The 13981-nt window shown below is 32.8% G+C and overlaps 2 protein-coding genes across 2 annotated transcripts in view; both read left to right on the forward strand.

Annotated features, from left to right (window-relative positions):
- The window catches only part of LOC119632502, a 41150-nt gene extending 27578 nt beyond the window's left edge, over positions 1–13572 (forward strand). Inside the window, exons 10-14 of the mRNA XM_038025434.1 lie at positions 6795–7185; positions 8392–8544; positions 10559–10702; positions 13002–13039; positions 13240–13572. Of these exons, the coding sequence (XP_037881362.1) occupies positions 6795–7185; positions 8392–8544; positions 10559–10702; positions 13002–13039; positions 13240–13375 (862 nt within the window). The 3' untranslated portion in view covers positions 13376–13572. The remainder of the gene's footprint in view (positions 1–6794; positions 7186–8391; positions 8545–10558; positions 10703–13001; positions 13040–13239) is intronic.
- Positions 13573–13584: 12 nt separating this feature from the next.
- LOC119644912 (uncharacterized transmembrane protein DDB_G0285607-like) overlaps positions 13585–13981 on the forward strand; it is a 1996-nt gene continuing 1599 nt past the window's right edge. The window contains exons 1-2 of the mRNA XM_038044656.1: positions 13585–13656; positions 13910–13981. The exon at positions 13910–13981 is cut by the window's right edge and continues 330 nt beyond it. Coding sequence (XP_037900584.1) covers positions 13631–13656; positions 13910–13981 — 98 coding nt within the window. The 5' untranslated portion in view covers positions 13585–13630. The remainder of the gene's footprint in view (positions 13657–13909) is intronic.

Below are 13981 nucleotides of genomic sequence, written 5' to 3' on the forward strand. Positions count from 1 at the left end.
ACGCATTGAAGCAATCAAGCTAATCGCAAATAAAAAACATGAGTTTGTTGTTTGTATGCTTAATAAAAGTGAAGCCAAGTTACAAATGCTAAAACCGTGTAAATATCAAATTGTTTTTGGATCAAATTCTTTATCCAATTTCTATATAGAGTGCCAAAAGACCACTATTATCTGCCAACAATTACATATATTGATAATGCTCTCGTGTACATGTGAATACAAGATATAATATGCATGAGTATGAAATATATATGTATATATATACATAATATATGTAATAATGTATGTAATATGAAAATCGCACCTGTGATTGTAAATAATGTAAAAAGAGGTTGATAATGTGATTCCAGCTACTTAAATAATTCCATTGAAATAAATTATTTCTTCGCCGTTACCGTAAGACAACGAAAGGAGAAAGAAGTTATATTAGACTTAAGGCGAACTCTTTGCTGGCTATCACCGGCTTGCTTTTGAGTCTGCAATAAAAACATTTCGAAAGTTGAGCGAACATTTTATTATTAAATCGTGCTGAGTATTATAGCGAATGTAATTACTGCGATCACTTCAGGCGACAGAGTTAATTACAGACAGATTTGACACAATATATATACATAAATTCTTATAATGTTTCTAACAAAAACAACTCAAAAAGTTTATAGCCCGGGAAAAGCCGATCGCAAACACTCTACATCACTAATATATCAAAAATGTTCTCTTGTTTCTATATAAAAGCATTCTTCATAGGAGCCCCTGTACGGGAAAGGGTACAAAACATAGACTGAGTTGTCAAAGACGTTTTTATTATTCCCCTACTTTCAGACGCTATTCGGTCAGAGGTGCAGACATGTTTCTAAATCGTTAGGTGCAGCATAATAAAAGGTGTGTTTATCATGCTACCTTTTGGATGTTACATACATCCGCCCAAACCTAACATGCACACTAAGCATTACCCAATACTATCAATAATACGATGTGACCGAAAGTGGAAGAGTTTCAGAATTATTGTAATAATAATAATAATACTAATGAGCCGATGGTTTTGGTTGCCAGTGCTCATCCCTCCAATCCATTCCAAGCACTTCAATCAATTATAATAATAATTATAGTAAAATCAAAATTTTCCATTGTTTTACAACAACAAAAGTAGCAGCATTAAAACAACTTCAGCATGTAAGCTAATGGCCGCAATGGCATGAAATTTTGACATATTCAGCTTAAATCACATGAATCCATCAATGACGGTGACATCTATTTGCCACCCTTGACCTTGTTGAGTGACGTGTTATACGTTATACATGTAACACATATATCACAAAATTCAAGGTAAAATGAAAAAGATTTTATTTTTATTAGACAACGAGTTAATAATTCATTGTCAGCAAGTGTTGGATGCTTGCGTTAATTTTGAGTATTTTTCATGTAAAAATAGCATTTATCGAGAGACGTGCGTACAATCGTTTCAATCATTTTCTACGACATTTTACAATATTTGCGGCAACGTGGCGATATCGTGTCGAAAGAAAGTGTATTGGCTTAGTAACGATCCTCCCACTGACCCATTTTCGCTATTCTTCAATTTGGCGGATGGCGTGCTGCATGGATCTCAACAAATGATAATCGAAAGACGCCATGCTTGCTGAGTCAACTGGGTGTGGCAGAACTTCCTAATTGAGCTAATCGAGCTGCAACAATGTATCCTTCCGTCAAACCGCATGATAGCCACTTTCTCTCCTTTTTTCTATCTTACCCATCGCATGAAAACGTCGGGAAATGCGTTGAATCATCAACTGCTAAGCTGTTTGAAAATGCTTGGAGAGGTTGAGCTCCAATAAGTCATACAATTCCAGGCTTTTCGTTGTTACTGACTACTTTTAAACCGCTGAAACGAACACCGACAATTGCTATATGATGGAGCACTGTCACCATGAGCTTTTGGAGGTGTTCGGTAGCTTTGGCAGTAGATTTCTTCAAATTAAACAACAAGAATAATGAGAGTCGAATCTGCAATTTTGAGCGTTCCATGATTGGCATCGGCGTACGATGAATCTCTCAATAATACTAAATGGAGAACTGTCATTGTAGGTAGAGAAAGGTCAAAATGATCGAATTTAATGGTTATGTAAACTGTGGAAATCGCCTCGCAAAATGAATGCAAGCACCTAACAAAAAAGCTATTGTGGTCCACGACCGTACGCTTCCTCATGCAACGACTTTTCAAAAGACGGCTTTTTCTGGCCGAAAAGTGATCCGATCCGAACTATTTTCAATAGCGCTTTTCCTATGATCGAAACGCGTTAGTGTACCAAAATCTATTAAAACAACTCAAAAATTGCAATCTGCAGATGGGAGAGATCACGAGAGTGATTCTGAATCGAATAATCGTATAATAAAAACTTGGTCTACCTCAACTCTTTGTGGGTATTGCATACATCCACATAACCTAAAGATATACCCTTAACTGAAAATATTGAATGAGGACTGACTGCCTTCATTCATTCATTTGATATCAAAGATATATTTTCGAGTATTTATTGACTGTACAATTTTATGCTGCATATATGAGTTTTGCATAACTAGATGAATTTCTGCATCAATGAAATTGAAAAAAGCGAAAAACAATTCAATAAAAAGTAAAAGCAAATATTTACAAAAACAACTATTAACACGTAATGTGTTGAGTGTGAAAAGCACTTTCTCCGCGAATAAAATTATTTCCTTTCGGTTGCCGCGATTCAGAAATGACTTAAATCTTTACAATATATTATAGCTTAAATAAGATGCAGATAAATTGAGATAAGTAAAAACACTAGAATGGAACAGGGCCGGTCCACCGTTAAAACCACCCTACAGCATCCTACGGGTATTCATAAAAAGACCTTTCAAAATAACGCCTCGTAGGGGAACTGATCGAAAAAGTGATCCAATCCGAAGCATTTTCAATAGCGTACGTTCTTCGAACGTCCTTGGCACGTCGTTGTGCCAAATTTCAAAATCAAAACATCCTCAAAATTGCAACCTATAGGAAGAACAAAAAAAAAAAAAAAAAAACAGGGCGAGCAAATGGAAAAACGAACAAATGAATCTAATTACGATTCAAATAATGATATTGAATCGATCGATTTAATAAAAAGTCGGTCTATCCCAACTTCTTCAAGGTATATTGCATGCATCACTTTATGCCACAAGTTGGTATAGGGCATAAAAAGAAAATGTTAACTTATTTAATTTTATCATAGATAAGACCTTTTGTTAAGAAGCGAAGAAAAACCGATAACTAATGTTTAGTAGAAGATCTATACTCTTGTGTGTCTTAATATGTGTCTTTGCCAAAGAAAAAAGTTAATATATCTTTTTGAAAATGATTCGTACCGAGAGAGACGTAAATGAATGAGTGAATTGTATGGGAAACCATGTGCAAGGTATGACAATATTCATAAAGGTTATACAGTCATGATCGTTATCGAAACCTGCACATACCGTAATAATTTTCTTTATTGTCATTGTTTCTTGCGGTTAACATTTACTATGCAGTGATTGCTGACAACCGTTGTATATAAAAGAAAAAAAAAAAATTCTTCTTTTCGGATCAGTTAAAATGAAGGTAATTAATTTCAAATTTGATCACTCACTATACGTTCGTTTGTTTCTTACAAGAGCTAACACCTCACAAAACTTCGGGAACACAACAACATTTCGAAATAGACTAAGGCATAAGTGAACATAATAGAGTGATGCTAATTATTAGGCGGGCATTTAAATATTTAAAAAATCATTTGTGAAAAATGTTAAAAAATGTTAACACCGAAGTCCATTCTCGCGAAACACTCTTAATTTCAGGCAGTCTGTTGCACTGAGTGCAACTGGGTTCAAATAAGAAACCATTTACCCTAAATAGCTATAGTGATGTACATACATGAATGAATGAATCAAAAAAATTCACATTACGACTAAGAAAAAAAAATATTATTGATCCGAATGGGTAGCCGAATAGGCAAAGGATCACGATTAACAAGTCCATGTTCTCGGATTCAAATTTCAAGTACGGTAGAGTTTTCAATATAGGCGAGCATATGATCTAAGTTATCCGGTGGCCTTTAAATCCATATTTAAAATATTTAAATTGACTTATTGAAAATGTCTTAGAGGATGTTATTTAAAAGACAGTGCAGAAAGCCCGGATGAGAAAATACCAAAATTGTTTGAGTTACGCTGCGTGCCGTGTTTAAACATCACATTTCGTGTAAATCCATTTTTGCTATTTTGATAGACAGACGGACTGAGTTGTATCAAATCTACGAGTCTTGCTAATCCAGTATATGTACATTATATTTATGGAGCTTTGATGTGCAATCTGCATCTGCAAAATCTCTCTGCCTTTTTTTTTAATTAATAACAAGCTAGCAAAGTATGCTTGTATGTCCCGCATAATATATAAATTTTCGATGAGGGTATAACTTATGATAGCTACTTTGAGTTTACCTTCAAGCATGAATATTAAAAATGGAGGCCTTACTCATGCGCTACAATAAGAGGACAATATACTATTCGGTACCTCATTGTACCCTTACTCTACGAGATTTAGAATAAATTGAAGCGTTCTCCTACTCATTTATTATTTCCCTTTCGAATTCATGCAAAAATTGAGATAAGATATCGCAAATTTCACTATTTTACCTTTAGATCAATTTCATCGATCAGGTTTGAGCATAAACACGTGCGAACACAATAGTGAACATATATAAATAACGTGAGAAAAAGCGAATATTTGATTATACTTTCATTCATAATTTACTTAACCTGAAATGCTATTCAAATAATTAATAAAACTATTTGAAAAACCTACGGTGGAGAAAATTTCAATCGATTCATTAACAAAGGCATCCAAAGTCGGTCCAAGGCACATTTTTTCTTTGTCGATTTGATTATTGACTTGAAGAAAAATTTGAAGATACCACGCTGTTTATCGTAAATACGATATAATGCTTGAAATATCGCTTTATCGACATTTCCATAAATGATTATACCAAAAAATATTTTCCCCTAAAACTATGCTATACTGTTTTTTTTTTTTTTTAAAGTAGCTCAAAAGTCTATTCTTTTGCATATTTGAAAAATTAATGAGAGCAATTTCAAAATACTTGTTAACCAATTTATGAAATCGAACGTTAAACTTAATCTAGGGTAATAATAATTCACCAATTTTGTTATGGAAAAACAAAGCGATTGTGTCTATAAAGATTCATATTAATGAAGCATAGCATGAAACCGATCAAAAAGTGAACATACAATAAACTCATACTCATAGGTCATATACACAAGTACATAATATAGTTGTGTAATATGTTTGTAATATAGACAAGTCGTCGAATTTTTTAGACAAAGTGAAGGTCTGGCTTTATTTAAGCGTCGTTCAATACGTAAATTAATTGTAAATTGTGATCAAAAAGAAAGCCTAGATCAAGAAACGAGCCAATGTGTGCTCCAATTTCGTATAAATAAGTACACTACTCAATTATGAACGAGCTAAAGGAAAAAGGTTTAATTATCTAAATCGGATAGGGGGAGGCATAATTGAGATTAAAGAAAGAGAAGACTTTAACTTTATCAGCTTACATTAAGATTTGAAATGAGTTAATAATAACTGATTTATGAATGATTTATTTTGAGGAAATCAAAAAAGAACTCTCCCTCCCAAGCCATATAGGTTATTTTAAGATAAAAATAAATATCTTAAAATAGTTATCCTAAAATATAGTCGCACTTATCACATCTTTAAGATTTTATTCTCGTTCGCAGACATAATGAAAACTTAATAGAAGGATAAATCCTGATGCGGTATATCAAAGCCGTTGAGCATTAAAGCAAGCAAACTAAGACGGACTTGCATGCCGTGTATTAAGTAAAGAATAAATTCCACATGTTTTATTTTGCTTAAAAAAATAATAAAAAAAAAAAACTAAAAATAAAAAAACAAAAAAAATGAAGTGCGCATGTCTTGATTGTGTCATAATCAGTTACCAGAAGAGCTCATTTAAAACAGACGTAAAACAACACTATAGGAGTAAAGAACATTCATGTTTTGAACATAGTGTGCTTACAAAAAAGAAGAAAAAAAAAAAAAAAATTGCAAAAATAAGATTTCATAAGCATTAAAACTTGCATGTGTCTTATTGAACCGTTTAGACCATCCCTTGTTAAAGTTACGATGAGTAATTTGGCAAGTTCTCCTAGAGGGTCCACATCACCCGTTGGGGCCAGGCGTGTACGCACTGATTTAAAGACATCGGAAAATGTATATTTGACTAATAGCTATGGACCAACGCGTTCAAGAGCATCATCTCCATTAACTGCAACAAGAATAAGACTGCCATCATCTTACCCAGTGCATAGTTATAAGCGACTGCATAGTAATACAACTCAAGGCCCAAACACCAGTGCGGATGAAGTGCGAACAACCGCAACAACTGTTGCTAACACAAGAAGATTTATAAGACGCAGTGACTTTATATTAACTGCCGCTAAGCATACCGTCAATGACTCACGTATTTTATCGACTAGTGCACCACACGAGGGCTCTTCATATATTAGGTTGTGTTTGCTTCATTGATATAGTTATAATGTAATCTAATGCATATATATATATATATATATACATAATATATATATATATATATAAATATATATATATATTGTTTTGATTTCTCTTCTACGCATCAAATGCAGAAAAAGCAATTATCGCATAACAAACATAATTATCTACATGTATATGTACATTTTTATTCTATATATTGTAGTGCGCATCTGCCAGCACGTGCTACCCGTCTTTTAAATCGCTCACGTATACAACAACATTGTACCCTAAATAACGAAGATTCCGACAGCACCAACAAATCTCCGCTTAGTGTGCGCCGCAATAAAGCCAATACAGCATCTTCGCGTACTTCCAATGCATCTCCATCAACAGGCAATAGTTCTATAAACTCATCATTGAAACGCAATCAATACGGTCACCATCAACATAACTATCAACAGCAACAGCAGCAGCAACAGCGTTTACATCAACGCGATATACACAGCTCTTCGGACGATCTCATGTTGTATGACAAATCATTCAGGAATGCCATGATCCAAGATGTACTACACTTTAAAAAGCAACTTTTACGTTTGCGCCGCATCCTACAGGAGGTTAGTTTTACTACATACGGTAAAATAAATATATAGTTCGTATGGTAACGAAAATTTATATTTCATTCTCTTGATCGCTTCTTCTTTTTTTTGCTAACAATTTCGTTTCGGAGACAAAATCAAACAATCTTGATTTTTAATTTTAAATTCCAGTTGGTGGTTGGAGATGCGTCGGATGCGTCTATAAACGAACCTTTCCTAAAGAACTTTATTCTTTAGAAATTCTCTAATATGAATAGCTCTCTTCATATGTGGGTAGTCAGTCAATCATTCACTTTAGATGAAGGCACACAATAACTTCTTATATAGATAATATTTTTCTGGAAGTAACGTACTATCTAGTAGTTTTTTCTTTTAATACGACAAATCACTTAGGGCATGTCCTCTGTCCTCTGGGTATTAATGGGCGTAGGTTGTCTGCTGAAAAGTGTCCGATCTAAATGTGACGATGGCAAGCAGCACTTGTCTACTAAAGTTGGGAATAATGTTTGCATACGCGTTGATAAGTGTTCACTACAATTTACGATATTTTAGGCGCGGTCACAGTTCACAGTTCCGACTGATTATAGGGAAAAATGAGTATCGAGCTGTCATTAAGTATTCACTTTTGAAAGGTAAAACATTCACGGAAATTAAAAACGAGTTTGGCGCTCTGTGCGGACTCTGTATCACCATTTACCGCAGGGCAACTTCGGGGAACATACCAAGTTGTCTCGGTGAGCGTGAACGTTCGAAACTACCAACAACTGTGACAACTGAAGGAGCCGTCGATTGCGACAACAGAATGAGATGAATGGAAGTTTGGTTTGCTGTCCACCTATCCACCATCTTTTATACATCTAATCCCCAGCGACTATTATCGGTGAAAGTATGAAAGGTTTCTCTAGGGAAATTGAAGCGCATTTCGAGGATTTTGACAAATAATTCCACGAAAGGTTGATAAGTAAAACTAGGTCCTTTCTTAGTTGTTAGGATAGAAACTTATGTATTACCTGTGCGCGATCTATTGTGCATGTGTGACAGTATATGATAAATGAAGTAAACCTATCGTATTTATATCGCATATGTCGTATTTATCGACGTTAATGTTATTCCATTTCATTTGAAATTTTTCGAATAAAATCGTACAAATATCAGTCGAGCCTGTTAGAGCCGAAGTTAAATTGTAATTGAAATAAATAAATTTTGCATTTTCTTCTGTTACAGACGGAAACTCTCAATCCATTTGAAAATGATAATGGGCAACTATTCGCGTCCTGTGGCTTGGATAGCAAACTCTTGGATGATATTGATTTGGCAAGTCTGACGACATCGACAACCGATGACCCTATGCAGGAGTTAGCTGATCTACGAAGACAGGTGGTTTACCTTCAGGTATTTGCACGTTATTACGATTTGATTTTGTGTTGGCATTATTTTGCTTTTGATATGTGATTGATTGCGGATTGATTTCCAAAAAAATAACGATAATAATAATAATAACTCAGTTGCCAACTCCTTCAGTAAATATTCTCCTATAAACGACAAGTTATAAATTCTTTACATTAATTAATTTAAAAACAAAAACAAAAAAATAAAAATAAAAACAAAAAAAAGCCAGATATATAAATGTAGTTGCAGTTCCATGTTAATAGTTATGTAAAAACTGTACATATATATATATATATATATATATATATATATATATGTATGTGTGTATGTATAATGTATAATGTATATATAAATATATATATATATGTATGTATCTTTTTGTAATCCACTTCTTTTTTATGGTCTTTACATGTTAAACAAGAAAAACGAAGAGAAAGATTAATTTCGGCTTAGGTCGAAACTTTTGGTACCAATTATTTGAATAAATTATTGTTTTTTTTTAATAGCTGTTATCGGATGTACGTATAGGTTATCAGAAGTAATTATAAATTTAGAATGAATGTCCATTAAATTTGAACTCCAAACGGCAGTTAACGAACTAACTAACATCCCGACCCCTAACGATGTATGCTCGTTTGCTTTCGTCTACAGAAAAGCACAATCCCCGTTCGCACTTTATGCCCTACTTGTAAATGACGTTCAATGCCACGAACTTAGACGGAGCTACCTGAACCAAATAAATAGAAAGGTTGTGCCTGACTATTTGATTTTAACTTTCAGTGAAAAAATAACGAAAATCCAATTCGAGAGTTAAAATAATCGTAAGACCGATCTAAGTTGCAATGGGTCTTTCAACATCGATTGATATTTGCGTGGCGGAGCAACAAGCTTACCAATTATTAACTGACAACAACATTTGAACATTTAAAAATCTTGATTCTCTTGAACTGATGTAGACTTATTCGACGCGATTAAAGGTCTCTTTGAATCGCTTTAACCGACCACAAACACTCGTTTCTGTTGGAGCAGCGTTGTATTCAACATTTCACAAATCAAGATTTCTGTGACAGATATCGACAAATGTCAATTAGGACGTCGATAATCTAAGAAAAAAACTGCCCGTGCAAATATGGACGAACTCACTTTAGACGCAATTTAAATGGAAATCTTTACTATCTTTTGATCACAATCCTATATAGAAAGAAAGCGAAGCATTTTCCATATGTCAGTCCTATTCGACCGACACGTTTTATATAAAATAATTAGGAAACGCCGAGTTTTTTTTTTTTGTATTTTTGTTAGCAAAATATTATCGCTTACGGACCAGATCTCTTCCTTGACCAAATGCTAAACAAAATTTCATGAACGCTATCATGTTTGCATAAGTTGTTGAAACAAACCAACATTATCTGCATTGTCACGAATAGATTTTTACTTGAAAGCCGTAACGGACATGACTTGCGTTTCGATCATGCTTATGAAAATAAAGGTACATCCTCAAATTCTCTTCAGTAAATACACTTCCTGGGTAAACATAAAAGAATAAAATAAAAAGTTGACAAGAAAAAAAAAAAAAAAATGTTAATAGAAACAAAACCCAGAGCATGTTTTTTACCTTTAATTATTAAATTCACGTTCTACGATGAAGTTTTTGTTCTTTCTTTAATTTGCCGTATCGTTGTTTAATTAATATTTATTTCGTTGCTTTACCGAACTCTGTTGCGTGTTCGTATTAAATATTTTTATTAAATGAAATTTCTTGCTGATACATAATAGTTTCCTTTTGTTTTTTTCTAATTTCGCTAAAATAGATGAATGCATATATATATACACTGTGTGTGTGTAAATGTATGCATATTATTATATTGAAACTTAGTCTTACACTAATGTTACAATCTAGTTCTTTAGTATGTTTTCTAAGGCTTTGTTGATTTACTCTTACTAGACTTCTAACTGCACTTAATTAGTTGAATTCATTTTAATTATTCTAAATTGTAAATAGGGTCAAGTCGATGATCGTGATCGGACAATACGGTTGCAAAAAAATCTCATTGAAAAATTGGAAGCTGATAAACCAAAAATGCAACAATTACAAGGAGCAGGGACAGCAAAAGAATGTGTCAACACAGCTACGCAAACGGAAAGGGTATGTAGCAAATAAAATTTATACAATTGTAATTTTTTAACACTCGTATATATGTATAGAATTTACAGAAAAATTTCGATGAAATAATCTCGATAAGTAGCAGTCTTAAATTAGACGAACTCTTTGTCGAATTGATGCGTTACAGAAGACGATTTCTTCCCTATCACAACCAATAATTGTTAAGAAGTGAACGAAATGCGACATTAGTATGATCACTTTTTAATATCACTTACGGCTGATAATCTCACTTATTGGAAACGTTGCACATATATATATATATATATATGTTAAGGAAACCTTAAATTTGATAGCCAAAATTTTCTTTTCAAACAACAATTTTCTCTCATAACTAACAATTGCTGAGCGCAAGAAATATCAATTTTCAAACATTAGATGGCTGTCTTGCCTTATGTGCGCTCATTTGCACTAAAAAACGCTAGCGTAAGAACGAAAGGCGAGTACGAGTGTGATTTTGTATTGCAAGCGAAACGAGCGGCAATATTTGTTAGTTAAATGACAAAAAGTTGTGTGTGCTCAAAAATGAATAATGCACATGCCTTATTCATGTAAGTGGGAAAGAGACAACTTATAAATAACTTAACACTACTTGAGGAGCGAGCTTAACACCAACATTGTGTTTACATGAACAATCACATGCAAGAGTTCGCATAAGCATAAACAGTGCCGCGATGAATAGTTTTTATGACCGAAGTCAACTGACAAGAAAAATTGTAAATGGAAAACTCTATGCTCTCCGTACACTTCCTGATAAGTTAACCAAAAAATTCTTAACCTAAAAAAAGGAGAGGAAAGGCCTGGTTTGTTTCCTAATACTTATACTTAAATCTAATTTGAATTTAACAAGCGAACCCAAATCTATTTTCATAACCCCAGTAGGACTACAAAAGCAGAAAAGTCTCTACTTGTTTTTAAATTCACAAGTAAAAGTACTTTCTTAGGGGCACATAACTTGACAAGGTGTAGCACTGAACGATGAAAAGGGAGGTTTTCTTAATGGTCATGACGTTTTCATGCGCTCTGGCATTAATTTCTTAAAATAGCTTTGACAAGCGATTAATTTAGATAATTAGGTAAAAAAAAAGTCGAAAGACATAAGTTACATTTTTTCATTTTTTTTAATTGACTAACAATTGAGGGAATATCCTCTACTGCGGAGTATGGCCGTAGTCTAGCGGATGTGTGCCCACTTGGTAAGAGTTATGCCGTTACTGGTTGAGCACTCACTATAGCTACGACCAATGTGAACTCTATCGCCCTAAGTTTTGACCTCAGTTGCTCATGCGGATAAACTTTATAAGAAGTTTGACGTCACTCCGGTCATTTAGCATTATATTTAACATTAAAAAGTTGTATCTGCGTATTTATGAGATGACATTGATTCCATAAGTGGAATGTAATGTAAGTGATTTGCAAAATCAATCTCAGCAGTTAAGCCCGCTTTTTATTTAATAACTGAATATAATAACTAATAAATAAGCCCGGTTGAGCATTAAAGCCAACTGACAGAATTTGTATATGAAACGTAATTAAATCATCAAAAGTTAACAGTTTGTTCATGCTGGCAATGCCATCAGGCAATAACCTTTTCTCATGGGACAGAGTAATGAGACTTTATACTACAGGCGACAGACACGGATTAGAAGGTATCAATGACAGGCTAATATTTAAAGAAAGAGAAGAAATAATTGACATGTGATGAATTTGTTGAAAAAATCAATTTCTTCAAAACGAACCTTGTTTAGTGGGTTAATCGCTTTCTTTCATAATTAGCCGATTAGCAGAAAATCTTTTAGAAAAATTACATATCGATGGATACGGAGTTTGTCAATTCATTTAAACGTATATAAATGCTATAGTAATTTTAACAGACAGAAATAGGTGGATGCGGGAAAGTCCGTTTTCGGCATGTAATAGTAAAAATTATCCTAGTAGTCGCTTTGGAACCTTTGAAGGCCATTTGAATTTCGAAGATACAATTTTTTTCTTTTTTATATACATATATATATATATATATATATAAATCGGCTGTCTTCGTAAAAACAAAATACTAACGTCTTAATTATTCATATGATACTCATAGGAGACTGAGAGGCAGGTCCTGGTACATTTCGTTGCAAAAATGCGTACGTTAGGGTTGAATGTTGCGACTTGTGCTGTTATTTATTTCTTTTTTTTTTGTCGGTCATTTTGACATCTTGATGATGATGATTTACTCTTGTGTAAAATTTAAAAATATTTCATAATTTTTATTTATTTAATATTTGTTTTTTATTTTCAGACTCGACCTTTTTCTCTCGGTACTGATGGTTTATCAAGGTAAGCATAGTAACAGCTGTGGTAGACATTTCTAGACATTAACGGTTTGCCTTATGCATATACAAGTATATATAAAAAATTTTTTATTCTCAATTTTTCATGCTGTCTCTCTCTTTTTTTAATGGTAATAAAATACTGTTTAATACAATATGTTGATATAAATAAATGTTAAAATAAATCCAAACTCAAAATTCATTTAGACTACAATTCGGAGAACAAAAGGTATTAATCTGTGATCTTATCTTGGCTATAGTGTTATTGTGTGCCATTAATATTATATGCATTTTGCACCTAAGTTATACCTGCATATACAATTGCTCCTCCTCATGTTCATAACAATTATGTGCAGATTGTTAAAAATATTTGATTCGTTGCATAGAGAGATTTACACATTTTTATATGTATGTATAGAGTTTCTAAACAATTATGCAACGAATCAAATATTTGCAAAAAACAATTACAAAAAAAAAAAAAAACTTAATATATTTTTGTTAAATGCATTAGTAGCATTTAAGAGAGAGCTTATTAGTTAACTACAAAAACAAATTAATTGTTACAATCAAATAAAGTAAAAAAATCAATTCTGATTGCATGCTGCAAACCAATAGAAATTCGAGGTAAATTAAAATATATTTTCAGAGACACTTTTCTTTTGATAAAAGTTGTGATAAGCATGCGATATAAAAAAGCTTTTTGGTTTCCTTTTTTCCTTTTCTTTTCTTTTTTTTTTTTTAACTAATGCAAAAAATTTGAAATTAATTAATAATTCGCTTAAAAATTGCTTTTTCTCTTTTTCTCTTTATATTTATTGTATTTTTTTTTTTTTTTTTTTTTTTTTTTTTTTTTATTATTATTATTATTATTTTAAAGAAGTAAACCTGAATACACCAGCTATACGACGCTTTTTCCCGCCCTTTGCAATGATTCTACCACAATTATTCA

This window comes from Glossina fuscipes, unplaced genomic scaffold, assembly GCF_014805625.2.
Source record: "Glossina fuscipes isolate IAEA_lab_2018 unplaced genomic scaffold, Yale_Gfus_2 1, whole genome shotgun sequence".
NCBI classification, from domain to species: Eukaryota; Metazoa; Arthropoda; class Insecta; order Diptera; family Glossinidae; genus Glossina; species Glossina fuscipes.